General features: G+C 40.4%; 1 protein-coding gene across 5 annotated transcripts; it reads right to left on the bottom strand.

The window, feature by feature from the left end:
- Positions 1-1,409: 1,409 nt before the first annotated feature.
- egfl6 (EGF-like-domain, multiple 6) lies at positions 1,410-24,028 on the bottom strand. 5 transcript variants are annotated; one of them, XM_061235244.1, is made up of 14 exons: positions 20,572-20,635; positions 20,365-20,489; positions 17,287-17,393; positions 15,804-15,896; positions 14,763-14,882; positions 13,766-13,885; positions 12,543-12,677; positions 12,089-12,226; positions 11,421-11,483; positions 9,863-10,126; positions 7,493-7,561; positions 4,901-4,996; positions 3,157-3,419; positions 1,410-2,227 (listed from the first exon to the last, which is right to left on the bottom strand). In XM_061235244.1, the coding sequence occupies exons 2-14, from the start codon at positions 20,436-20,438 to the stop codon at positions 2,120-2,122; spliced, it is 1,650 nt and encodes a 549-aa protein (XP_061091228.1). In that variant the 5' UTR covers positions 20,439-20,489; positions 20,572-20,635; the 3' UTR covers positions 1,410-2,119. The 5 variants fall into 5 exon arrangements, with proteins under 5 accessions (XP_061091228.1, XP_061091227.1, XP_061091229.1 ...); XM_061235243.1 differs by having other exon boundaries at positions 20,365-24,028; XM_061235245.1 differs by having other exon boundaries at positions 12,089-12,211; positions 20,365-24,026.
- Positions 24,029-26,035: the final 2,007 nt, after the last annotated feature.

Below are 26,035 nucleotides of genomic sequence, written 5' to 3'. Positions count from 1 at the left end.
GATATAATTTGTTTCTTTATACTCAGCTGGGACCTGAACTGAGATATAACTGCAGGAATCAAGCAGAATGTCCATGTGTAACAGAACATCATAGAAAAATGAGGTAGTAGACTAATTCATTGAATTGTTGAATTAAAACACTGCTCTGGTTATTCATAGTGCACGTGGGCACCCATAAAGCTATAGCTGTTGCTGTCTGATGTTCATGGGAATTTAATAGAGGGCTTGAGGGACCCCTACAGCAGTCACATGCTCACTACACAGTAGTACCACACACTATGTGCCAAGAAAGCTTATAGTACTCTACATAAATCACTGTAGCCTACTTAATTTTACATATGACTGTGGCAAGGGCGTGGTTTGTAGGAAGGAAGCAAGGCAATCTGAGGACCTTGCCTACTACTAGTAGGCACACACCTGGACTATGCTGCAAATCAGTCCAGGCTTTTAAAATATGTGCTTCTTTCCACATGTGCTTTTTTAGCAAACTGTAATCTTGCCTTTATCACTAGTTTGCATCTTGTAGTGTATCCTCTGTAGTCCTGCTGGTGTCTTCTACATATAGTAGACTTTGACACATCTACGCCTTCATCCAGGTGAGTGTATTTGATCTGTTGGGCCAATGTCAGGGGGGTTTTCTTAACCATAGAGAGCATTCTCATCCACAGTCATCCACTACAGTGGTCTTCTTCAGTCTACTGGGTGACTTTTCATGAGTTCACCAGTTGTTTTTTTTCTTGTTAATAATGACAGTTGACTTGGGAATGCCCAGGGTTTTTTTTCCTGATTGATTGATTTTAATTTCTGAGCCTTATGATGGCCAGCTTAATTTGCATTGACACAGCTGTCTTCCTCATGTTGTCATATGACCCCAACAACAAACTCCAAAGGCAAAAAAAAGTAAAAACAAGACTCACAACAGCACTCTTTTGCATTCACTAATGACACAAATGAATAAACTAGCCTAACAAAACACATCTGTGAAGCCAATTCAACAAATACTTGTTGTACCTCAGGAGGTAAGAGCAGTCGTCTGACAGTCAGAGGGTTGCTCGTCCGATCCCACCCTGGGTGTGTCAAGGTGTCCTTGAGCAAAACACCCAACCTCCAATAGCCAATAACAAGCTAGTTGGTGCCGTTGGTGTGTGTGTGTGTGTGTGTGTGTGTGTGTGTGTGTGTGTGTGTGTGAGAGAATGGGTGAATGGGTGAATGAGAAGCATGAATTGTACAGCACTGTGGATAAAGGCATATATAAATGCAGAACATTTAATGATTCAATTTTACATCCAGCCTTCTAATACTCATAGCTGTCATATGAGTTCAGGTTAATGTTATAGCCAGTTGCATTTTGATTTGTTGCCAAATGTATTTTCAGGTATGATGAAAAATACATGAAAGCAAAGCACCCATTAAAACAAACCTTATTTTAATACAATATGAAAGCATAAATTACAACATGTATACATAGTTACAATGTTACTATATCAATATTGACAATGAGTAATACTGTCAAAGGAAAACTTCAGGATGCAACTGAAACTGATAAGTTATATATCTTTTGCAAGTGTTCTATAGCCAGTCACTGTGGTACACATTTATAATGTCGTATTTTAGATTTTACACTGCAAAATGTTCAGTGTTAATTTAACTCTAACAGCCCTAAGACTTGATCTAACACTAAATATTTTACTGTGTGTGTACCACACTACCGATAGAAAAGAGTAAATGAAAACCTTAGATGCCTTTATTTGTTTAAGGCTCTTTGAATTTAAGGCTCCTCGTCATAATTAAAACTTGCCAAAGTACAGTTGTAAATCTCTAAAAATGCAGATACAATTAAGCATCCTGTAAAAATGACTAAATGGCACTTAACACTGAGTGAAAAGTACAGATCTAGCTTATAATATTTTCATTTTGACTAATGCTAGGCATTACCAAAATGACAACAGTTCAGATACAGTACATTGTGGATTTTGTAAGTTAGCTAATGAAGTCTGTAAACATTTTCCTTCCCTCAGACTGTCAAATCTTTCTGTGAAGCTAGAGGCGATGGGCAGCTGAACATGTGTATCAGAAGTATAAGACCTCCATTTTGTATTCCAATGAAGTTTGCAGCTGCCTAAAAGATGACAGATTTGTCATCTTGACAGGGCCCGGAGGTTAGGACAACATTGTCCAGCCCAATTTCTCCACCAGGTCCCTTACCTCGTTCAGCCTCAAAAATGATCTATGGAAGAACAGAGGAAACAGAAAAGATTAAACGCTATGCTTGATGGACAAAATCCAGACTTTTTCAATCAGCACAATAGCGGATTTATAAAACAAGGTGGACAGCTATATGAAAAAACATGCAGTCTCAAACCAAAGCCAAGGGGCCCATAGGTCCTTCATTTTCATACTGCTGAGCCTGGAGTTTATGCTGCTTACCCTTCTGCTACAATTCTAACACTCAAGACAAATGTAAAAACATGGTCCATGTCATTGTTGTTACTATCCCTTTTTGGAAAAGTAAGGCCACTAGAACTGTTTCACAGCAATGCAATACACCTTTTCTCCAAGCTGTCGGATTTGAATCCGAGGAAGATATCACAAATGTTGAAATTCTACATCATTGCATGTATGAAATAGCTATTAGGCTCTTGTTTCTCCTCTTTCCTTAGGTTAGTCTATTCTGAAGTTATCCGATTATTATCATATTTGCTTATCCTGCCCGGTGGTATGTTAAACCGTTTATGTATTAACCGTTCATTTGTACTACTCCGATTTGTGATGGTCAATTGCCATCTGTATTTTCTGAATTGACAGTGCTTTGGATTTTCCCATGCTGATGGAATTTTGCATGCTTGTTACCTCATTTTTCTACTCCAGTCAAACAGGAAGTGATGGAATGACACAACATAGTTCCTTTCGGCTGAGATGAACTAAATTAACTAAAATTATATTGCCAATTTCACTTTGTTTGACTTTGGCAATAATTATGGCACCTCTGGTTTTTAGAAAAAAATATGAGTAAATGTACTGAAATAAAAGTTTAGTTTCAACATAAAATGATCCTTGTGGTTCATTATATGCAGCCTTTTTTATATTTTTTTCTTAAGTGTGCCAATAATTATGGAGCCCATTGTATGTGTGAATGTGTGTTTGAGTGCTCTTTACCAGTTTGGGCGGCTCTTGTTCCCAGGCCACAGTGAGAAGCTCTGTCTGCCAGTCCTGGTTTTGGCTGCGGCTCTGCTCCCACACCGGGTAGCCGGTGTTATCCAGCAGGACCCGCAGCAGGCCTACTTGCCGCCCCTCCAGACGGTAGTTGAAGGTGAGACAGAAGCCTCCCTTCTGGGTGCGGTCACTGAGGAGCAGGTTGAGCCTGGCCAGGTCCTTCCTCTTTCCCCGAAGACCGCTCACAGCCACGTAGTACTCTTTGCCTTCAGAAGAGAGGTGGACATGAAACAGGGAGGTATCAATCCCAAAAGGTCTTATTTAATTAATTATTGTGAGTTATGTTAGTGATTGCATTTACATGAACACTAATATTTTTAACCCAAACATTGATGTATTCTGACAAAAAAGTGAGATAAACACCTTATTTTGATAACCATAACAGGTAGCAGTAATATTCATAAATTGTGGGATATTCCTCTATGAAACTGAATATTCAGATATATAAACACCTAATTTGGACAAACTGTACCTTCTACCTGGAAATACATTTACATTTGTACCTTCTGTTTTGTAAGGAATCTGGCATGTTTCAATGGCTAGCATGCGTTCACACCAAAAAGGCTGAGAAAACAGTTTCTGAGATTGAAGTTTGTAACTGTTCTCGATAAGCTATAGAGGACTACACAACTACACAAGGTACAGAAACATAGAAACATAAAGAAAGCATCTAAATCAAATAATACAGCTACAGAAATGCATGCATGTCCTAGAGGGTTCATTTGGTGTACTCTGATCACCATGTAGTTTATATAAGAATATCAGCAGCCACATTTCACAATGCATGTAAACAGCTTATTCAGAATATGAAAAATAATCATTATCAAAGACCATTATCTAGAATATGTTCATGTAAATGTATTTGTGATCCTTCAGTGCACATCAAATTTTTCAAGGCAACAAGTTGTGTATGTGTGACAATATGTCCAGTTTTCTCAGAGGTAAACCTCTCTCCAGGACCTTTATTGGGGTAAGCCTCTCTCTAAGAGCTTTATCAGGGGTAAATCTCTCTTTTCATGACCAGAAGCAAATCTATTTCAACCGCTCTGACAAAGGCATCCCATACCTTGATTTAAAAAGTGCTGTGATTGGTCCAGGCTGCACAATAGCTTGCAAAGGGTCTAGTGGACCAAACTCACTTATATCAGGGGAAGGGAATTAATTTCAATAGTCAACTCATACACAGGCAAAGAACAAGGTGACTGATGCAACAGTGTCTTCTGTGAACTCGCTTTCAACTTGCAGTGGTTGTGTGGAGAACAGGAAAAGGGGAGCCAAATGGCTGACCATACTGTAGGGGCTGATTGCAAGGGCAGATTGAGAGAAAAGTCTGGTCAATGCATTTGCATAGAGACCGAAGTTACGGTACTTCCATAGGTCTTCACTAATATCAGTAGTATGAGACTCCCCATTGCTGCACCTGCTATTTGTTTCCCCATGATCCGGTAGAGGAGCTCCCTCTATTGGACTTACCTTGCTTTTAGCAGAAATTTATTTTTCTTTATTGGAAGACTGCAATCTAAGTACCAGCTGGACCCTTTCCTGCTTTACCTCGAGGATTATGCTGCCATATTGTTTAGCCATAAACATTAATCTATATCAGGCCAGCAGGTAAAGGCACACATAGTGAATTTGAAAACAAAAACAGATGAAAATACATCCATAAAAAACATGTAACAAATGCTACCGTTATTGTGGTAGGCTGCACTCCAGTCAAAGTCGTCTTCCCTGTCCTGCACCCATTCACAAACTCCCTGGTCAAAGCTGCAGTCCATGATAAACTCTGAAAGACACAGTCATATCTCATAGGACAACTTGTTCACATTCAATATATCAGTTCCATCATTAATGCAGTTGAAGTGGACAATATGAAATGTGTTGGATTTGTTTTGCCATTTCTCAACTACTCAACTTAAATTTTTACATTGAAGTTGAGTAGTTGCATAGTCTAAAGGTCATACTGTATATGATGTTACACTTATACATGTTGAATTATGGGGCAAAACATGAACTAAAACTTTAAACATTCTACAAAATTGTACCCATTGTACAGTGTGAAAGCAGGTAGTTCAAAGTGCACATATGTACACTGTTGTCCTGGAGTATTAAACAAAATAAAAAAAATGAACATGCACTAAAGAAGGAAGAGAAGAAAAGTTTTAAACCAATAACAAATGTGAAAGCATTAAAAAAAATGTCCCTTTTCAAGAATAGAGCACATAGTATTTGGTTAAACCCGCACCGGGAAAGCATTTGTAGCTAATTCAGTATGTAACATTTTCCATTGTAGGTCTGCAACTCTTTTTTTTATTTAGGTCCATTATACAGTGCCCTTATGCAGGTCATACAGTTTCTCTCTCCAGTGTGTATCTGGCAAATCCCTGAGGGCTCTATTGTAAGTGCTTTTACACAGAGCTCATAGACCTGTGTTTTCCCAACAGTTTCAAACGCAACTGTTTTTTTATGGCTGAAAACCTCTTAATATCTCTCTGGAGTATCTGCACAGTAAGCAAAAGCCCAGCTTGCAACTAAAAAAATGATGGTTGTGCTTCCAAATCACTTTCATGATACCAGAAACCACATCCACATTCTACCAGGCTGCTTGTACAGAGTGTCTATTCCCATACTGACCTAACCCGCTGGGAGGCAGCTACAGGCAGCTTCTTTCTTTGTCAGTATCAATGAGCCGCTTTACTTTGATCATTTTAATTAACGTTGAAAATGACTTAAGCTTTGGCAGATTTCACCTCTGGGCAAGAGAATATTGCTATTGCAGAACCCAAAATGGATGATAAGGACGCTTGTTTTTCATCGAATGCCAGAATAAAAATGGCCCTGACATGACTTTTAAAGAGGCTTTGGAATTGATGGCTTCCCATAAATGTTGGCCATGTTAATAGGTCAAAAATAGAAACAGAAACATAACCTATTGTGTGTGAGACTGTTTTGACCAAAGATCAAATATAATTGGAATAGTCACGCAAGTGACAGCTCCTTGCATAATGATTGCTTGCTCTGAATGAAGGGATTCCCAGCTGGCTAGCTAGCTACTTATTAGCTGATGTTTACCATTTTAGCAAACTAGCCACGATCTAAAAAGTAGAAGGTCTGGCTGGATATAATGTTCATGTTGTCAAAGACAAGTTGATCTTGATACCTGGAGATGCTGTAGTTGGATAACATTAAACAGGGGGTCTGTGTGTGTAATAGGCAAAAATTAAATAACCTATGCTTTCATATGAATAATGCATACATCAATAGTAGTAGGTTTTAAAGTTATAGCTAACGAGGCTACATTTGAACTGAAGTACAGCTGGTGCAACCCAGTCCAACAGAGGGCACAGAGAGGATTGCTGCAGCAGTGAAGTTTCCCCCCTTTGTTTTCTTCTGTTTCAGGTCAACCATCCAACCTTTATATGAAAACTGATATTGATATTTGATATTTATTTGATATGCCTGCGACGCCATGATGATGAATTAAGTAGGCTATATGATTTATTTTGTCAAACAAACAAGTTTTAGCCATAGCAAGACAAGGAAAAGAAACCTGTTGGACTCCCAACCATTGATACTGGCCTGTTTGATTTGTGTCAAGAGCTGTCAATCAAATCTAAAACTTGACCAAACTAAAAACAAAGTGCCTCCATAGGAAGGGCTCTGGGAAAAAAGATTTAGTATTTGCAGTCTGAAAGCAGTAATCCTACTGCCAACCTCAATCAATCCTTGTCCACTGTCTCCCACTGGCAAATATATAACACACTCTCCCTTGCCTAATGCAGTCTGTCCCAAAGAAATGTCCAGCAGTGCTCCAGCAATGTTCCAGAGAGCACTGATAAGTGCTTGTTAACATCAAGTATTCTGTTTTTCACCCCACGGTCTGGTATCAAATCTTGACTGCACCAACACTAACTGTGGCCACTGGCTCTGCAGGATGAAGCATAATTGGCTGTAGCATCATGCAGAGAAAGAGGTTCAGTGGGCAGAGATAACCCTGTCTTATTGCTTACTAGCGACCCCAGCAGGTCAATCAGACACTCACAGTCTGCCTGCTCAAGCTACACATGAAGTATCTTCTTCCAACTTCTGCCCGTACAAGCTCAATTTGTAGACTGCATGTAGCACCAGCTTCAGAGCATTTATTTGACTGTGCTCTCCCACACTAATAACAGAGGCAATACCAATGAGAATGGCTGGTGAATAATTTTGATGACAGCATATTGGCAGAAGAAAAGAAAGAAACACAAACAAATATAGAGTGACAACAGAGAAGTTGCATTACCATCTTGGACAGGAATCTCCTTTACCTCTGTCCCTGGACCAAGCACTGACTGGAACTCTTCTCGGATGACTGAGGAAACAGGATAGTGCTAATTAATCACAGCTTTGAAAGTAGTTGCAGACTACTTTGAAATAAAGTAGATTTTTCAATGCTGCCTTTTAAGTTTGACAATGTTTCTTGTCTTCAGAAAAACATCAATTTTAAAACATTTACATTTCCATAACAAAGAATCCACAGAGATCCTTAATACATAGATCTAATCCAGTTTGTTAAACACATGACCAAATGTGCCATGTTACAATGAACAACTTTGACCTTGTGCTGATATACAATTAAATCAATGATTCTGCTGCTTCACCTATGCATAGAATCTGAGTTCACATCATCACGAGGCAAAAAACTACGCTGACACAATGAAAATACTTTGTTATATCTGTAATGTATGTTTGAATGAATATGATAGCTATTTTAAACATTAAGACAATGTCAAGGTGCATAAATTGATAGCATGTAAAAATGGCCTAGATAAAGGTGTTTCTTAAGAATGTGGAAATGAAGAGAAATGGATGCTTATTCATCAAAGGTTATATACTGGAAGGAGAAAGAGTTCTTCATCAGCGGGCATAGACTTGCCTAACTGTTATTTTATCTTTCAAAAAGACGGTTTACAACTACAGAGTTCTGTGGCTCTTGCTCTGAATCTCTTAAGCTCCTGCCTCAGACAACCAGATGTACCGGGGCTTTGCTAATTGAACCTTCTAGCGAGGCAGATGGGTATTTCAGGGGGCTTTTCAAGGCTGATGAAAGATTCAGCGTGAAGAAGGCATGTTTGCCTAACAGCTGTTCTCAGGAGACAATAATAAGAGGACCCCCGTATCCTTATGCCTCTCCACCTCTTCCACCCAACTCCTCCTCCTCCTGAAGCAGAGGATCCTGGGAGTGTGGCGTTGCGCTTAGACTGAGCGGAATTCCTCCTCTGGGCTAACCGACGTCTCCAGACCTGTCTCCTCTCTCCCTGAGCTCAGAGGAAACCTGAGCCCCCACTGCCAGACCCGACACGATAAAGATCAGAGCCCGCTGGCAAGAGTGAGGGAGCCCAGCCTGAATCATTACTGTCACACTTCATATGCAGAACAGTGACCTAATCCATCCCCCCTCACATCTGGGGGTGTCATTGTCACAAGCCCCATCTCAAGTGGTTTTGTTTAGATGAGTTTAAGAAGGGTATGTTGCATTCCAAGTTTCCTTTGGGATATTTGATAGTCAACGTATATGATCATATTTCATCCACGCGAACCCCAGTTTCCATATACTGTTTGCATTGCCAATCTGTCCTCTCTAACTACTGTTTTTTTCTTTCTTCCAACCACAGTGACATAGCAGATCACTTTCACAGCTGCCAATGCACATGCAGAGGAAATCTCCAAGGATATTCTGGCAGAACGGCAAACCACTGCAATTTCAGAGCACAGAGCCAGCAACTTAACTTTCACAAAACCACGAAGAGCTACAAGTTAAAGCTGACTACTTAGCTTACACCAAACCTTGAAACTTTAAATTTGTTGACTCATCACCAGATGGATCTATTTTGGATTTAGACTAAATAAAGAATTAGAGGCAAATCCTCTGGATATACCTTACAAATAAATACATGATATGAACAGTATATATTTATTTTGCTTAATCTTAGCCGGTTAATGTGGTGTCACATTGCCAGTCTAAAATGGTAAAGTACAACAGATTCCAATTATGCCCCTTTTCCACTGTTGTGCTGTAGGGTATGCTGTAAAACCATGATCTTGGATTCTGGATGTGTTTTCATTGCCAAAAGAAGCATAGCGTGAAAAGCATATAAGCATAATGTTAATTTTGCTTAAAATAAGCAGGAGTTGACTTCACACAATACTGTATGTCTTCATCAAAATAATGCCATTTTGGCAGGAATCCAAGGCCGCCACTGATTCAGTGCCATTCTGTTCAGCATAATTGTTACATTGATTTTAAAATAGTATATAGTTGTTGTGCCCTGGGATGTCACAAGAAGCTGGGGGATGGAAAAGGGAACTCTTTTTATTGTATCGCAAAAGATCCTGTAGGGTGAAAAGCTAACTTTAAACTAGATTACGATGGCTGTTTATCGTAATGTTAGCATTACACAGGGCTGTAGTCTAGTCCAAGACGAGGAACAGTTGAGATCCAAGAGAAAATGTGGGTGGAGTCCATGTTGTACAACTCCAAGGGACATTTTACTTTTTGAATCCAGTTCAATTCATTGTGGCAGACAGACTGACATAATCACATTCAGAGAAAACCTTTGAACAGGCATTTAATTTGGAAATACAACAAATAGTGGACAGAACTAAGACTCACCAAAAACATCTCCTCTTCGATTCTGCTTCTCCTTGGCAATCTGGTTCTCCTGACTGTCATCTTCCTCCTCCTCTTCCTCAGACAAGCCTTCTTGATTCTCCTCAACTAAAGGGTCCCCAACATACACCTCTCCTTCATAGTCAAATGGCTGCATCCTCGTTGATGGCGTGGCCACTGGCTCGAGGATCAGATTCTTGATCAGCTCTCTGTCCTGTTTACTGCCTCCCAGAATTCGAGGAGACTTCAGAGCGGGGTTGGGAATGGCTGCATGGCAAGGATAAGTCAACGGTCTGACATAACTCAAGACAATAGATTTTAATGTTCTCACTCAAGTTCATGTGCAGTCTTTCCTGGGATGATGTACACAAACATATGATGCCTCAGGCAGTTAAAACACATGCACTTTCCTCTGCAGCCACATTCTTATCCATGTTCAGCATTCCTAGCTGCGGTTTTCTTAAATCCTGTCAGCCATCAAACGCATGCCTTCATAATACAGATGTTAAAAGATGACAGCAGAGCCATTGTAATTCCATTGGTAATGACTGATCAGTAATGATGTGTTCGGAAAGCAATCATCGTTCGTCCTTATGATAAATAATTATCTTTGTTGTACAATTTTCAGGTCCCTATTAGGTCATCAGAGAAGGGTATCCCACTGTCCCCAGTGGTGACAGCCTTTACTGTTCAGGGCTAATAATAATAGCATTAAAACGGAATTCTATATTCTTTTAACTGAATGCACTTGCTATATACAATCTTGGCATATTAGCATGCCCACTCTTGTGCTCTCATATATGATTAGAACACCAGATTGGGATCCCATGCTGCGTATATTGCACATGCTACAGTCTGGATCAAGTAGAGAAGGCTTTTGAGTTTAAACCACTAATTTTCCTTAACCAGTTTTTGATTGTTTTGAATTGTCCACTGAAAAAGATCAAATTATTTTCTGGGTAGTTTATTATCGCTATCAAAGGCCTTTTTGACATTGCCAAGCTCCAAAGTCTTACAATTTAAGTAATGTGATGTACCTGAGTAAAATTACTTTGGTAACATTTCTTGGTAAAATTACTTCAAATTAAATATCAAAAGGCCATAAATATAATGCTGTAACAAGATGCAAACAAATTTTGCTGTTGCTGCTGCTGCTCCTTATTGCATTGCTGAAACTTAGAGACCCGTTATTCACACAAAACAATCAAAAACAGGATATAGGATGGTCCAGTTTACAGTTAAACTTCACTCATTCATGTCCAAGCAAGCTGTAGATCAGGTTCTGTCCAATCATATCTGATCAGGGGATGTATGAGTCAAGCTTTTCAACCAAGCCGCAAAGACCCAAGGCCTTGCTTGAAAAACCATGATGAAGTCATTATTTGAATGAGATGGATAAGATTAGTCACCCCTGTCACAGATAATCTGGACATTATAAGATGATTGGAGTGAAGGCACAAAGCTCAGGTGAAGTACTGTACGTGGGCACAGAGGGTGGCAGTTAGGATGGGGGGGGGAGCGGGTGGGACGCAGGCACAGCCAAAAGCCTCTCCGCTCTCACCATTGCGGATCTCATCCGTGCCTCCTTTGTCTCCATCCTGTGAGCTTTGATAAAATGGCTTGACTACAAAACAGAAAGGGACACATATTCCGTGGCCTTCAACTCGACTGAAAAAACAGGCAGCTCTCATCACATTGTCAACTGAACCAGTTACATGAGTACCGAAGCCAGGACACACCGAGACTTCCCTCCTCCCCTCTCTCTTTCCCTCTCTCTCCAGGTTGTGGAAACAGTTTCGTACAATACCAGATATTTACACAGGTGAAATTTTAATCACGGGCCCTCCCTGTCCAGCATCTGTCGAGCGCATAGACGTGGAAATAGGAAACTGGGCTTGGCAGCGCTGTTTTTCAGCAACATTTGCAGGCCTCGAAAGAAATACGTGGCCAGGTCAATGCTACAAAGTCTGTCTGGATTTCTATTTATTTCTGTTATTTGTCTGCTCGCAAAGAAAGCAATCTCCACTGCAGAAGTCTTGCGTGTTTTAAAGGAATAAGATAAATCAATACTGTAAACTTCCTATCGCAAACTTATGTTACATCTTCCAATGGGAGAATATACATGAAGACCTACAGTATGTATCTCTCAGCTTAAACCCAGAAGGCAATAATCTTATTTTGATGGTCTCTCAGGTAACATCTGCATTTTTCACATGGTTTTTTTCTTACCGGAGCACTCGAATCCGCTTCCTCTGAATCCAGGCCTGCATTTGCACTTGTAGGATCCGTGTGTGTTGAGGCAGTCCGCGTTGTGACTGCACTTGTGGATCCCCGTCACGCATTCATTAACGTCTGCAAGTACAACAACTAGTCCGAGTCCTTACTCCCATCACACAAGAAGCATCGTTCAAGGTGTTGAACGTTAGTCTATATAAATGCATTTTGCGCATGATTGTGTTCCTCAACCTCACACATGCCTGCACACGCACACACAAGCCCATTGTAATTTCATAAAATTCTGTTTTGTTACAATTTCACCATACTTTTCAAACACAACATTATGCACCACTTTACTTGAAATCTTTTGAAATAAAAGTAATCATAATAACCATAATAATATACGCAAGATATGCATAGCGTACCTAATAATCATAATAATATACACAAGTAATGCATAGCATACCTTCACAGTCATATCTTCCATTAACATACTTAAGATCATATCCAGCCCGACATTTGCAGAAGTAGCTCCCAAAGGTGTTGACACATCTTCTGTTGTAGGGGCAAAGATTCTTTCCAGATGCGCATTCATCAAGATCTATGGGGGAAATTGGGTGAGGGTAACACAGCATCACAAATCTAAATATGACTGGAAGACATTCATATTGTTTTCTCCTTTGCAACATTTATACCAATTTTTGGGAAGTGCTTTCCAGATTTGAAAACAATACTTAAAACGGGCCTATTTGTCATTAAAATTGCATGTAAATATATCCACCGTGCAGAGGGTCAATTACACTCCAATTCATAGACTGAGTGCTATTCAAATGAGAGCTACTGTACCTTTTTTCAGAATTATTCAAACTGATATGAAACATGTGTTTACTGATTTATTGTAAAGTAAAGTGTCATGGTCAGTCCAGTTATTTCCGCTATGGATCTGAAAGGGAGGTGGAAAAAGATTCCCTAGGACATACATCTCCCATGTGATCCGAAACAGAGCTCTGATTCATTTCCAGCGGCCTATTGGATTGAATTCAGCTCCTGCAGGCCTGTGGGAAGAAATATCACCTCTATCACGCCGGCAGCAGGCAATTTTACGATTCATGTGAAGTGCCAAAGGGTGGAACTGCTGTGACTGAATGGATTCTTTATAGAGCTCTGTGACAGGGCTGACTGCTTTGAGGAAAAAGTATCCGGTTTCAGCCCGTAAAAGCCCTGGTTAGTGTGAGGTCAGATCAGTTAAGAAAGAGTGAGATGTAATTTGAAAAAAGGGTGCAGCAACACATGCTATCAGTCTGCCTTGATGATTTCAACCAATCATAGTATTTTTAATATCCTTCAATAGGGTCAAAATGACCAACAGGTCATTGTAGCTTCTCCCAAAATGGGGTTCATGACACGCTCTTACATCGCAACATGACCTTGGAATTATAAGGTTCTATCTGCGTTCTGAGTGGTATTGAGATATTGAGCTTCAAAGAGACCAAAGTGAATGGGCTCAAAGCAGATATATCCTTTTAAAATTCTAGCATTTTTTCATACTTTTAAACAGTTTTTTTGTTTACAATTTCACACATGTATTTAGTGGCCTATAAACAACATACGTTTGACACAACCTTTTCGTCAAAAAATGTCAGTTAGAACCTTATAATTCTCAGGTCTTGACAAGCCAAATGTGCTTACCTATGCAGGTGCGCCCGTCCGGCCCCAGCTGAAGCCCCGCAGAGGGGCAGATGCAACGGATCTCCCCCTGGACCTCCTCACATCCATACTGACAGTGCGCTTGGGCACACGTCCTGGAATCTGCAGGCCACAGTGTTTGAGGAACATCAAAGCAGGTCACTGAATGTAAGTAGTAAGCTAATATGTTACTATACCTGGTTTAGGCCTGAATTCTACATTTACCCTTAACTTACACATTGACAAATAAAAACACATTGTTTAGAGAGTATTGTAAAATCTGTTGTATAGAAGAATATATTACACAAATGTAATCATTTGTTGTTGCCTTGAAATTCTCTGAAAATGTAGTTTTCCAAACAAATGCATGATGTTAATTTTGGTAACAGATGAATATGGTGGTTTTTTATTTGTGAACAAAAACATGTAATTCAATATAAGACATCTTGAACTTAAAAAAACTTGAACTTTTCTAGGGCATATTCCTCCCATTTGGTAAATATAATTAGCATAAGGGCTATTTCTCTACCAAACCCAGCTGAGACAGCCCGTAGCAGGCAATTATTTTGCTCTGAGTCATTAGTATTATCCTTAACTTTTGAATACGAATTACAAGAATTCAATTTTCAGTTATTTGCAATTGATAGGACTTAACTGCAAATGTATTTATGTCAACAACAAAACAAGAGAAATAGAAATATATGAATATAAAATATGGACATAAATAAATGAGATAAAGCTGGAACTACTCAAAAGAGGAATGACTCGAGACTATGAGAAGCGAGTCAGTGAGTCAAGCTTGAGCTGGGGAGAAATACAGTAAAAAGATTTATTTAAAAAACACGGCAAAGTGAGTGTTTTTCTATACAATGGCACCAAACCGAGGCATCCTGTAGCTGGTACACAAACACACTGTCTGAAAAAAGTTTGATCCATTTTGATGTACTGACTCAAATGTACTGATTCATTTTAAAGAATCAAAGGTCCCAACACTACTCACTGGTGCAGGATCCATCTGGTGTCAGGGCGTATCCATTAAGGCAGTAGCATTTGTAGCTGCCGTGTGTGTTCATGCAGCGGTGTTGACATGGACGTGGCTTCAGTCCGCACTCATTCAGATCTGCAGACAGAAGTGGCTGTTACCCCTCTGCTAACTCACTAACTCTCTCATGGGACTCAGATGTTGTCAGTAATAGGCTTATACCACTACCCAAAAATCGAATCATATTACCCTCATTGGCATAACCTGTAATAATGTAATGTAATGTAATGTAATACACCCTGGACAGGCTGCCAATCCATCTCAGGGCACACACACCATTCACTCATATACTCACTACAGTACATAGGGGCAAATTCTAGGGGACTCTCCACTTAGCCTAATCTGCTTGTCTTTGGACTGTGGAAGGAAACCAGTGTACCCAGAGGAAACCCAAGCAGATATGGGGAGAACATGCAAACTACACACATAAATGCCACCATTTTTTTTCAAGGTGAGCTAAACTGTAAATATACATCTCTGAAGTTTCCACTACATTTCCTTAACCCATTCTCCACAATGGGGGAAATAGCAAGCATTATACCTGGGTTGCACCATTGTTTGGGGTTGGGTTCTGGGGTTCTCATTGTTGTGTGAGGACCAACACATTAAAATGTAATGAGTCATCTTCTCTGACTGATGACTGGAATTCCATATTAAATGGACTATTCCTACTCATAACTCCTTCAGCAAAATTCACAGAGGAAAGATTTAATTCTTGTACATGAAGATCTCTGCCTGTGCACTATATCTCAGTTCCCTTTGAGCAGTGGGACAGCCTATGCGTGTGCTTGGTTTGCAATTAGCAGGCCCCAAAAAGTTGGAGAGGAGATAATAATGATAGCTTTCTTGGAGAGGAGAACCTGCTGGGTGGAGTGAGGGGGCTTATTGTTGTCAAACAGCTGGACAGCCCTCATTGGTTTAACACGAGAAACAGAGCCCAATTAAAAATAAAACGATATCAACTTGACTGGAGGTTACCTTTTCCTCAAGGCCACTGACCTTGATTGCATGCTTTTCCAGTGTATCCTGGGAAGCATTTGCATTTGTTGTGCCCCACACACTCTCCATGCTTGCAGCCTTGTTCACACTGAGCTGGAAAAGAAGAAAAAAGAATTACCCACAGCAACAACGTTGTTCACTGAAGTCAACAGGTTTACTGGAATATTTTTTTAAATTCAAGCCCAGGTTTTTATGTCCTGGAAGGATGACTCACTGTCTGGGGCAAGCAATGACATTTATCTACTTTGAAAGGTTGTTTATTCCCTTTTTATAATGTTCCCCCAATTTTGAAACCCCCTCACATTAGCAGCTTCCTCTATCCACCTATGCAACTATGCAGTTATTGTACTGTAAATAATAAGCTGCTGGCACAGACTGCAGGCACCCTGAGGAACAGGGGGGACCTCTATTGTGCAAGGTGAGAAATTAAGTTGTTTGCTGAAACCCTCCCACCCTGGGCAAAGCTATGGCTAACCATGCATCGCACAGCAGGACAAACAGCCAGCTGGCACAAGCACAGTCAGAATTCAATTCCAGAATGTGGGGCTCATTCGTGCTCTGACAGCCATGTGCACTCAGGGGCCACAAATCTTTCAGACATTTTAATGTTAAAGGTGATACACAGCAGAGTTCATACGAGTGCATGAGACCACATAGTACTGTTGTGCAGTTAAACATTCTCTTATCTGAGCTGATTTAATGCTGGACATTTGGAGTTGGGGCAAAAAGATTATTACAGTATAGAGGAAGTTAAGTTAGCAAGCTACTGTAGCTCAAGCTCAATGTAACTGCTAGCTCTAACGTTAGCTAACTGCTATATTCGGTGTGATCTGGGGAGGCTAGATTGGATAACTAGCAATAACTTGATATGGCCAGCATCTACGGCAAAGCTTAACATAGTCTAATAAATGTTCCCTTTCATAATTAGTTTGGGTTATCCAAATTGTGTTAGCTAGGTAGATAGCACTATGATGATTTGGTCTGTCTTGTTCAACTAGCCAAACTAGCCAATAACAATGTGTTTCATTCATCGTCATCAGCAATGTGCAGCATAGCTAGTAATAACTGTTAGACCTAACAACAGCTATTCTACCTATATTAGGTAAGTTAGCTAAATGTATTGTGTTTAACGTTCTAGCCAAATGCATGTACTATAGTGAGTGTGTATGCATACTAGCTGTAGAAACAAAACCTTTGGTTGAGAACATACTGTAGAAGGGTAGAACCAATAATTTATCATCAATGAACATTACTTTTGCCAGTAAATGGGATCAGCGTATAAGAAATGGGGTGAATTCTCTATACTTAAGTTACCCAGTGGGCCGAATAGATTATTTAATGCAAGTTTTATTTTTGAATGCATATGTACAATGACCAATTAACTATTAATTGAACCTCCCAGTGTAAAAAAAATATCATGCATTTCAGTGAAAGGAGCCAAGCATGTTGTAAGGAACAATTTGATAAATAATTGAACCATTACCCTCACAGTGTCCTTTGCTGTTCTTCTTCCAGCCATAGCAACACTCAAGTGTCTTGCCATAGCGACACAAACCTGCCTGGTTTCCAGCAGACACGTGTCTGTAGTGTCTGTGAAGGTAGAACAGAAATGTCATGAAACACTGCTATCAGTACTACAGCCAATAGCTGTAGTCACCACATCAAGCTGAAATATTTAACATTTCAGACAGCAGACATTCCCAATTTCCACCCCTTATATTCTTTTTTACACACTATCCATTTACACAGTTGGTAATTTGCTAAAATAATTCACATTAAGTGCCATGCTACAGTATCCCACCTGGGAATCAAACCTATAACCTGGGAGGTGTAAGCTTGGTTCTCAAACCACTCTGCCGCACTACCACCTATGAAAAGCCACGGCAGTTGCAAGAGAAAGATTATGGAGTGTATTGCTTTCCTCAACCCTTTCCTGAATACATATGGCATAAGAAGGGTTATATTCAATCAATGTGCAGAATTCAGAGTTTGTTGCTCCAAGAAGCAGTTTAAACAGGCACATTTTCTGTGTGGGACGATGGTCAGTGGCTGTCCTGACCATTGAAAGGTCATAAAGGTGCAAAAACATATCTGGATATATATAATGCTACATTTTTCAGTTAAGTATTCAACTGTAAAGAGTATAACTTGGTAACTCTGAAATGTAATACATGTTAACTATTACACTGGGCTGGCCAGGGAGGGTGGGAGCTCTTCTGTTGCCACCATTTGAGGGTTTTTTTTCCCCCCACTGGGCAGTTTAAAAAAAACAACAATATATTTTTCAAAGTATACATTAAATGCAAATGCACAAGAATTACTTGCATAAATATTTCCTTTTTTAAAGGATTTTGAGTGGCCGACACATAAACATGTCAACTGATTCTAGAATATTCTTGCACACTGCGTGTCAAAAGTGTTCAGAATGAACACAACCTATGGCACTTGAGATAGGTCAGGTGTAGAAAAATTACTCATCTGTGTTGAGTGTTGAGATTAAGGATTCGTTTTCATTCAAATCCACAATATTATACAATTGCAAGCTGGAACCCTGAGCTTCTGGGACCAGTTTCTCAGGTGGACTTCTCATAATACAGGCAGAACACATATCTTTGTTTTGTATTCAATAACACCAGTCTGTGAACTGAAGGGGGAAAGGCACTCAGACACATTCTATAGAACATTTTTTTATCTGCTGTGAAAAGGGGGGCAAGCCGTTTGAATATTGGTCAAGCCATATCAGACATTTAGTAACACTGAACTGAATTGAGGTCAAACTGGATGGTGATGCAACAGAAAACACTTACACATGACTTGACTGAGCAAGGGGATTAATCTGCAGAGAGCTAATTGCCTCGATCAGTGGTTCCCAAACAGGGCCCCCTGTGTATGCTGCTTTTTTGTTCCAACCAAAATCACAATCCCAGAATTTTAATAAGCTGTTCATTTTTCTCAATTTGGTACTTGTCATGTTTAGCAGGATTATTTACCTTCTTAAACCACGTCAGGAATACCTATGCATGCAATGAAGAATAAAAGTCCCATATTCACATGTGCTCTTCTGCAAACAATTACATAAACAGAGTAACTGAACTAAGTGTTGACACCTGGTCATGAAAACAAACCATTTGGTAGGTAATGTAGGAAGTATTCAATTACTAAGAAAATGTTGTTGACGGTAACAATTATAAAATAACTTAAATACCAGTGATTCACTTAAATTTTTCTTTAATTTGATCTCATTGTTACCTCATTTTATGTAATTGTTTGCAATATAGCACAGTAAGCACAATATGAACATGGGCCTTTTATTCTTCATTGCATGCATAGCAATTTCAGACATAATGTGGCTTAAGAGGGTAAAACACCCCTCAAATCATGACAAGTACTTAATTTCGAAAAAATAACAGCTTGTTAAAAATCTGTGATTGTGGTTGGAACAAAAACCAGCATTTACAGGAGGCCCCCAGGACTGAGTTTGGGAACCACTGGCATAGAGACTCCACCAGCAGGCGACCTACTCAATCTTGTTTCCCCTTTGGTTGAAACCAGATTGAAACACCACAGGTTATTTTTATTATGTAGTTTCAAGGAAGTGCCACTGAGGCATTCATTATGATATCACATGTTCATTGTAAAACTTACTGTAACACACATGTGAGCTAAAAACATGGCATTCAATCTGCCAGACTAGCTAGAGTTCACTCTCAAGGAGTGGAGGTAAAACTGGACCAAAGCACTAAAGATAATTCATGTCTGCTCCCTGATCCCATGAAATTTGGCTATTGAAAATCTGCGGTCCAAGAAGTCTTTTAACCTTTGCCCTAGTATGCAGAGCTAAATGAAATGCCCCAGATTTCTAGGACTCTGAGACTAGAGGGTGGCTTCCTAAAATGACCCCTGGCTCCACGGGGTCTGGGGGAAACGGAGACCTGATTGAAACCAACCGGAATAGAGCCGGCTCTGCGGAGCATGACAGGTGTCCTCCCAGTTATTAGCGTCTGCTACTTGCTGCATTTAGACAGTGAAACCCCATGCCTCGCATAGCAGCGCTCCAGGCACAGACGGCGAGGAAGTGCAGGCATGCCTCCAAAACAACTTTCCAAGATGAAAACAGAAGCTTGCTCATTTACCGCATTCGCCATATAGGTAGTGTGTATGCACACACACACACACACACACACACACACACACACACACACACACACACACACAGGCTAATGTTTTTGTATTTTGTAGCCATAGTTTTTGTAGGCTTAAAAACAATGTGATGGCATGTACCTTACCTTCTCCATAATATCATGTCTAAATGTATAACACTCCTTAGTTGTCAAAACATCGCTAAATCAGTTGTAGTCTTGTGAAGAGTCAGCATCTTAAGTTAGTGAGTCGAGATTGTGCTCAACAGAGTTAGAATGCTGTGTATGCTCTTGAATGTACTATTATGCACTATAAGCAAATACCTGACTGCATGTGAGATACGGAATGCATGTACTAGGAATGCTAGATTATCAAATATCTTGTCATATCAATAGAGAGAGGTATGAATAGGTCAGCTCACCTGTAGAGGTCTGCACTATCAAAAGACATGCACAGCAGGACAGAGAGTGCACTGATCCAGCTGATTGGCAGCATGGCTCTTCTTTACAAAGTCCCACTACTCCACAGGGGTTCTCCACTAGTCTACTGATAAAAAAAATGACAGAAATCTGTTTATTTGCGTCTCCCTCAATCTCACAGCCCACACAGCCTGCAGAGCAGTTCTTACCAGTGCTCAGATCAAAGTACACTTCTTTGCCCACACTTCTTTCTTTGTTTGTTTCTCTCTCTCTCTCTCTTGCTTTCTCACCCCCCCTTCTCTCTCTCTCTCTCTCTCTCTCTCTCCACCCCCCTCTCTCTCTCAGCTATAAGCTGGATCACAGATGGAGCGTCTCCTCTCTTGTGAAATTCCAGAGGTGGACTGTCATTACAATGAGTGACATGGGGGGAGGGAGTGGAATAGAGAGGCTAAATGTTGGGGGGAGGGGGTGCTCCTGGAGTCTGCTATCTGAAACCTAGTATGGGAACTCAAGATTCATAGAGGACGCCCCGCTCTCCACAGCTCAGTTTTTATAAAACTCTAGGAATCACCTTACTGTAGCTGCTCTTCCACTTTGCATCTTAGCATATATACATGTATTTCCAATACCTATTTTGATCAATGTGCTATGATAGTTTTTTTTTAACGTGCTGTTAGCTTCAGATATTTTATTACTTTTATATAATCATTTTGTAGCTCATGAGGTAAGATATTTTGTCACTGATTGGAATTCCACACCAGAGATGTTTCAATGAGAAATTTAGTCATGATAGTGCTGTGTTTTGGTTTGCTTCAAATGTTTGTCTTTGATGTTGCCTCTTGGCAGTAATTTTGTAGTGCTGTGTATTGTCATTGCGCTTGTTGACAGCATCAAAAGGTCTTTGAGGTACACAGTAGTAGGTCTTTAATGGTGACATAAGTGGTGGTACCATGAGATGTAGTGTATGTTTTGCTCTACTTTTGTAAGGCGTACTGAAGAGCACACTAGGTGTTTAACATTGTTCTCTGCGGTAATTAGTTTAATTTCCGCAGCTAATTGAGGAGCTCAGTCATGCACGGGCCTGTTTTTGCCAGCTGCAGTGTGGCTTTGATGTGCTTCACAGAAATTGTGCCCATAAAGTGGAGCTCTCGCACATTCTCAAGTTCAAGGGAAAATCATTATTGCTATTAAAAGGCTTAATGAGCCTACAAGGTTTTAAAAATTAGCATTGCATCTGATACAAGAGGGTACAGTAATACTCTAGTAATACTCCCTGCACTAAGATCCCCTGGAATTAGTCCTTGTTTAAAGATACAGAGGATTTTTAGCTATGTTACCAAAAGTCATAAGGTTTATACCAATTCTTTCCCTGTGCATCCAGTGCAAGAATATTATATCTCAGTCAGACCACATGGGATGAATAAGGCAATATTTATTGATGTTTAATGTAAATGCAAACTTTGGCATGAAGGCTCTGCCTCTCATCACTACCTGTTGTGTAAGCCGGTTGAAATAACTCCCCCAGCCCATGGGGAGAAGCAGAGCCCACACATGGATGGTGGTGGTGGGAGCACAAAAACCTTCTGAAAGGCATGACTTCAGGAAAAAGCCGAATAATTCAAGCAAATGCAGCAGCACAGCTAGCAGAATACGAGTGACAGCATGCAAAAATTAGCAATGCAGCAGCATGCGGAATAAGCCAGGCAGCAGGGCAGCTCTGCATGATTTCCAGAGCGGGGCAATGCAGCAATAGCACAGCCAGCTGGCAGCAACAGCGTGGCTACAGAGCAGCATGCAGAATGAGCAATGGCTAGAACACGTAAGGTTGGTGGTTTAAAGAGCCCCTTCCATTAAGGCATCATATGACCAGATGCTGCTTCTTGAGCCTAGCTCTGCAGGCTTTGCATCACATGGTTGCTTGCTAACAGTGGCTACAGGTGGATGGTAATTACACTCTGGATCACATTTCTTTAGTAAACATGTTTGTATGCCGACTTGTATGAAACATTGAAACATTTTCGTCCATGCCATAAAATTACATCAGGCATAAATTTGGCATAAAAAAACTGCTTTCTGCTGTCCACGCTGGCCACACCCAAATCATGATGTCACAGTACCCTTTTTAGAGTTACACGATGCGGCCCCTGACACTATTTCCAACTGAATAACAATTAAATAACTAAAATCCAGTTATACTTACTTTGTCCATTAGACATTTTGCTGTAATACCTTGCTCAATGACTGTCGTCCAAAATGAGAAAACAAAAATTGATGATGAATCTCAAGGTCCAAACGCTGCCTGTTAATGAGTTATTTACCCTTTTCAGCCGGATGGCGCGATTTGCGTCAAAAAGCTCTCCCTTTAATGTCCCTTTTTAACGTAGGACAGGGAGACTCGAGAATCACGTATATGTATATTTTGCTGTTTCACTGAGGATACCTATTTCCAAGCTGCAGTACGACGTAATTGAGAACAAACTGAAAACCTAAGTAATGTGACATTAATATTAAGGGTTGTTTTTACCGTTTGTGTAGTAAAACATAAACATACGACACTCACTATATGTTAGTTAGCACTTCCAGTCAATGGACATTTTGAACCTCAATATCTCACCCGTTTCAATTACCTCAATGCTAATGGCCCTTTGTCATTGTCGTGACAAACAAAGCCACAAGCTTAGATTAGTTACAATTTCCCCACATTCTGTGGAGGATTTCCTTTCAATAAATGACTCAGCCATTTTGTACTTAGAGCTACAGCACTGGAAGAAACAGAAGTATGGTGAATATAGTTTATGCATATACATTAAAAGAGGCAAATTAAATAAAACATGTTAACAAGGGATGTTGCCGGTTCTAATCCCAGGGACTACGATTCACAATGCTGTATGCTTGTGCTTGAACAGAGCACTTAAACTTTAAACTGCTTCAATAAATATCTGTAAATTACAATTAGGCCTATGTGTAAAATATGAATTGTGAAAATGTGGCTGAAAAGGATATCTGCCAAAAAATCCTTTTAGCATTCCAGAATACTTCACAACTCACTTTCTAGTATGTTTGGCTGAAGATTTCATAGGTCAGGTACTGGGTACAAAAAAATACATAAACGATTAAACATCCCACTGTAAGGGCAATAATAAAAAAGCATAAAACATATGGAATGGTTGCAAACTAGCCAGGGAGAGGATGCAAGTGCATATTATCCCCACGGACGGGGAGGAAGATGGTGAGGGAGGCCATGAGTAACCCAAGGATTGCAGTTTAAGAACTGCAGAGATTGGTTGTCACCAAGCACAAGGGGTCACCAAGTCTAAAACATTATATAAAATGGTACCTCCATACCAGCAAATGTTTTGGAAAGTTGGTAAATGGTTGACATTTATAGCGCCTTTATCCAAAGCACTGTACAATTGATGCTTCTCATTCACCCATTCATACACACACTCACACACTGACGGCAATTGGCTGCCATGCAAGGTGCCAACCAGCTCATCAGGAGCATTTGGGGATTAGGTGTCTTGCTCAGGGACATTTCAACACAGCCTGGGCGGGGGATCGAACCGACAACCCTCCGACTGCCAGACAACTGCGCTTACTGCCTGAGCCATGTCGCCCTTCCTGCCTGAGCCAGGTTGGCACAAAGATAGCCCTTACTGTGCACAATAAACAAAACCAATCATCTTGAGTTTGGCAAAACCTCATTGAGATTATGACTGAAAGAGAGTGCCATGGTGAGATGAGACCAAAATTGCACATCTTGGCCCTATACACCATCAACATGTTGGTGGCAAAATGGAATACATACTAAGATAACCACCCCAAACCTACTGTGAAATATAGTGGTGGGTCATTGATATTTTGGTTTTGCTGTCCAGGGGCAATATTTAAGGTCAATGGCACAATTAATTCAATGAATCTGGTTACCTCTGCTAGGAAGCTGAGTCTCAGTCATAGGTGGATAATGACTCCAAGCATACACCAGAATCCACACAGAAATGGTTAAGTAAAAACAACAACCATGTTCTGGGGGTATCCAAGGATATCAATGCTTCTGGATGGAGGAATGGTCATAGATCCCTCGAGATGTGGGGTGCATAAAATTTTACGAATGTTGGAAAATAAAGCTTATGTTAATTACTTTTTACTACAATTTTTGTGCATATTTATCAAGGGTGCCAATAATTCTGGGGCCCACTGTATGTGGAATTTCATAACACTGTCAGTAATCTGTCTGCCCCCTACCCCCCAACCATCCATCCATCCATCCATCCATCCATCCATTATCTTAACCTGCTTATCCTGAACAGGGTCGCGGGGGGGCTGGAGCCTATTCCAGTATACAATGGGCGAATGGGACAGGTCGCCAGTCCATCACAGGGCACACACACCACTCACTCACACACTCATACACTCATACACTCATACCTACAGGCAATTTAGACTCTCCAATCAGCCTAACCTGCATGTCTTTGGACTGTGGGAGGAAACCGGAGTACCCGGAGGAAACCCACGCAGACACGGGAGAACATACAAACTCCGCAAGGGGGGCCCCGGCCGATGGGGATTCGAACTCAGGACCTCCTTGCTGTGAGGCGGCAGTGCTACCCACTGCACCATCCGTGCCGCCTCCCCTACCCCCCAGTCTCCATTAAATGTATGGGCTGAGGTTTGAGTTGGCATTTTGGCCCGTAGATTTGAATAGACACTTGGACACCTAGACTAGACACTAGATAGATTTCACTAGACACCTGTTCTAATGTCTGTCATCACCAGTTTTCAGTGAACCATGTCACATTTTGAATTATATGAACTAAATCTGCAGTGCTTATTTTTAAATTAATATTACAAACATATACAGTATGTTCCATTCATTGTAAAGCTTGTTATGATGAAGAGCTTTTGGTTGGTAATATTTAAATCACTTGTATGAATGACTTGTATGAAAAGAGTTGTGGACAGGATTTTGAGTGGTTGTCATCTCTTGTTAATGCAGAATGGGTTTGGTAGAAGGTGAATACAGAATGTTGGAATCTACCTCCTCTTACACTTACACAATGTGGGCAGTGGATGACAGCTACATCCTCTGACAGGAAATGTCACTTTGTTTTAACTGCCATTTAAGCAAGGGCCCGGTAATTTACCTGTCACCAGTCAACTTCTCTTTTTAAAAAATAGACACCTACAGTACAGCACATACTATACTATATGTTGAGGGTTTGATTGTACTCTTCAAGGGTTCTGAATTTCTGTATGTTTACACTAGGACTCGGAACTGTACTGTCCTCTCAGGTCCACTTTTGCACTTGTTCTTGTGTTTGATTTGCACTTTGTTGTACGTCGCTCTTGATAAGAGCGTCTGCTAAATGCCACGTAATGTAATGTAATGTAATGTAACAAGGGGTGTAACTGAGCATTATACTGTATATTAAAAGAAAGGTCTTGATTAGATCAATCTAATGGTAAAAGATAGGATATGTCATCCTTATCTACATTGAAATGGATCCCAAAAACCTTGGTTCATTCAAACAATTGTCTTGGCTCACCTGCAAAACTTGTAAAAAGGCACAATGGCCCCTAGCGCACGGAGACATTATTCATCTAGAATAGCTAGAAATATTAAAGGAATACATGAAACACAAATGGAAATCCACAGAGAACTTCATGGTTAAA

Source organism: Conger conger, chromosome 3 (assembly GCF_963514075.1).
Source record: "Conger conger chromosome 3, fConCon1.1, whole genome shotgun sequence".
Classification (NCBI taxonomy): Eukaryota; Metazoa; Chordata; class Actinopteri; order Anguilliformes; family Congridae; genus Conger; species Conger conger.
Note: the sequence above shows the minus strand (reverse complement) of the source record. Positions and strands in the feature narration are given on the sequence as shown.

Coding starts and splice junctions, on each gene's coding strand:
- egfl6 (XM_061235243.1), bottom strand. CDS start 20,438: ATGCTGCCAATCAGCTGGATCAGTGCACTCTCTGTCCTGCTGTGCATG. Junction 12,678..13,765: donor GGACGGGCGCACCTGCATAG/GTAAGCACATTT, acceptor TTTCCCCCATAG/ATCTTGATGAATGCGCATCT. Junction 10,127..11,420: donor CACGGATGAGATCCGCAATG/GTGAGAGCGGAG, acceptor CTTGCCATGCAG/CCATTCCCAACCCCGCTCTG.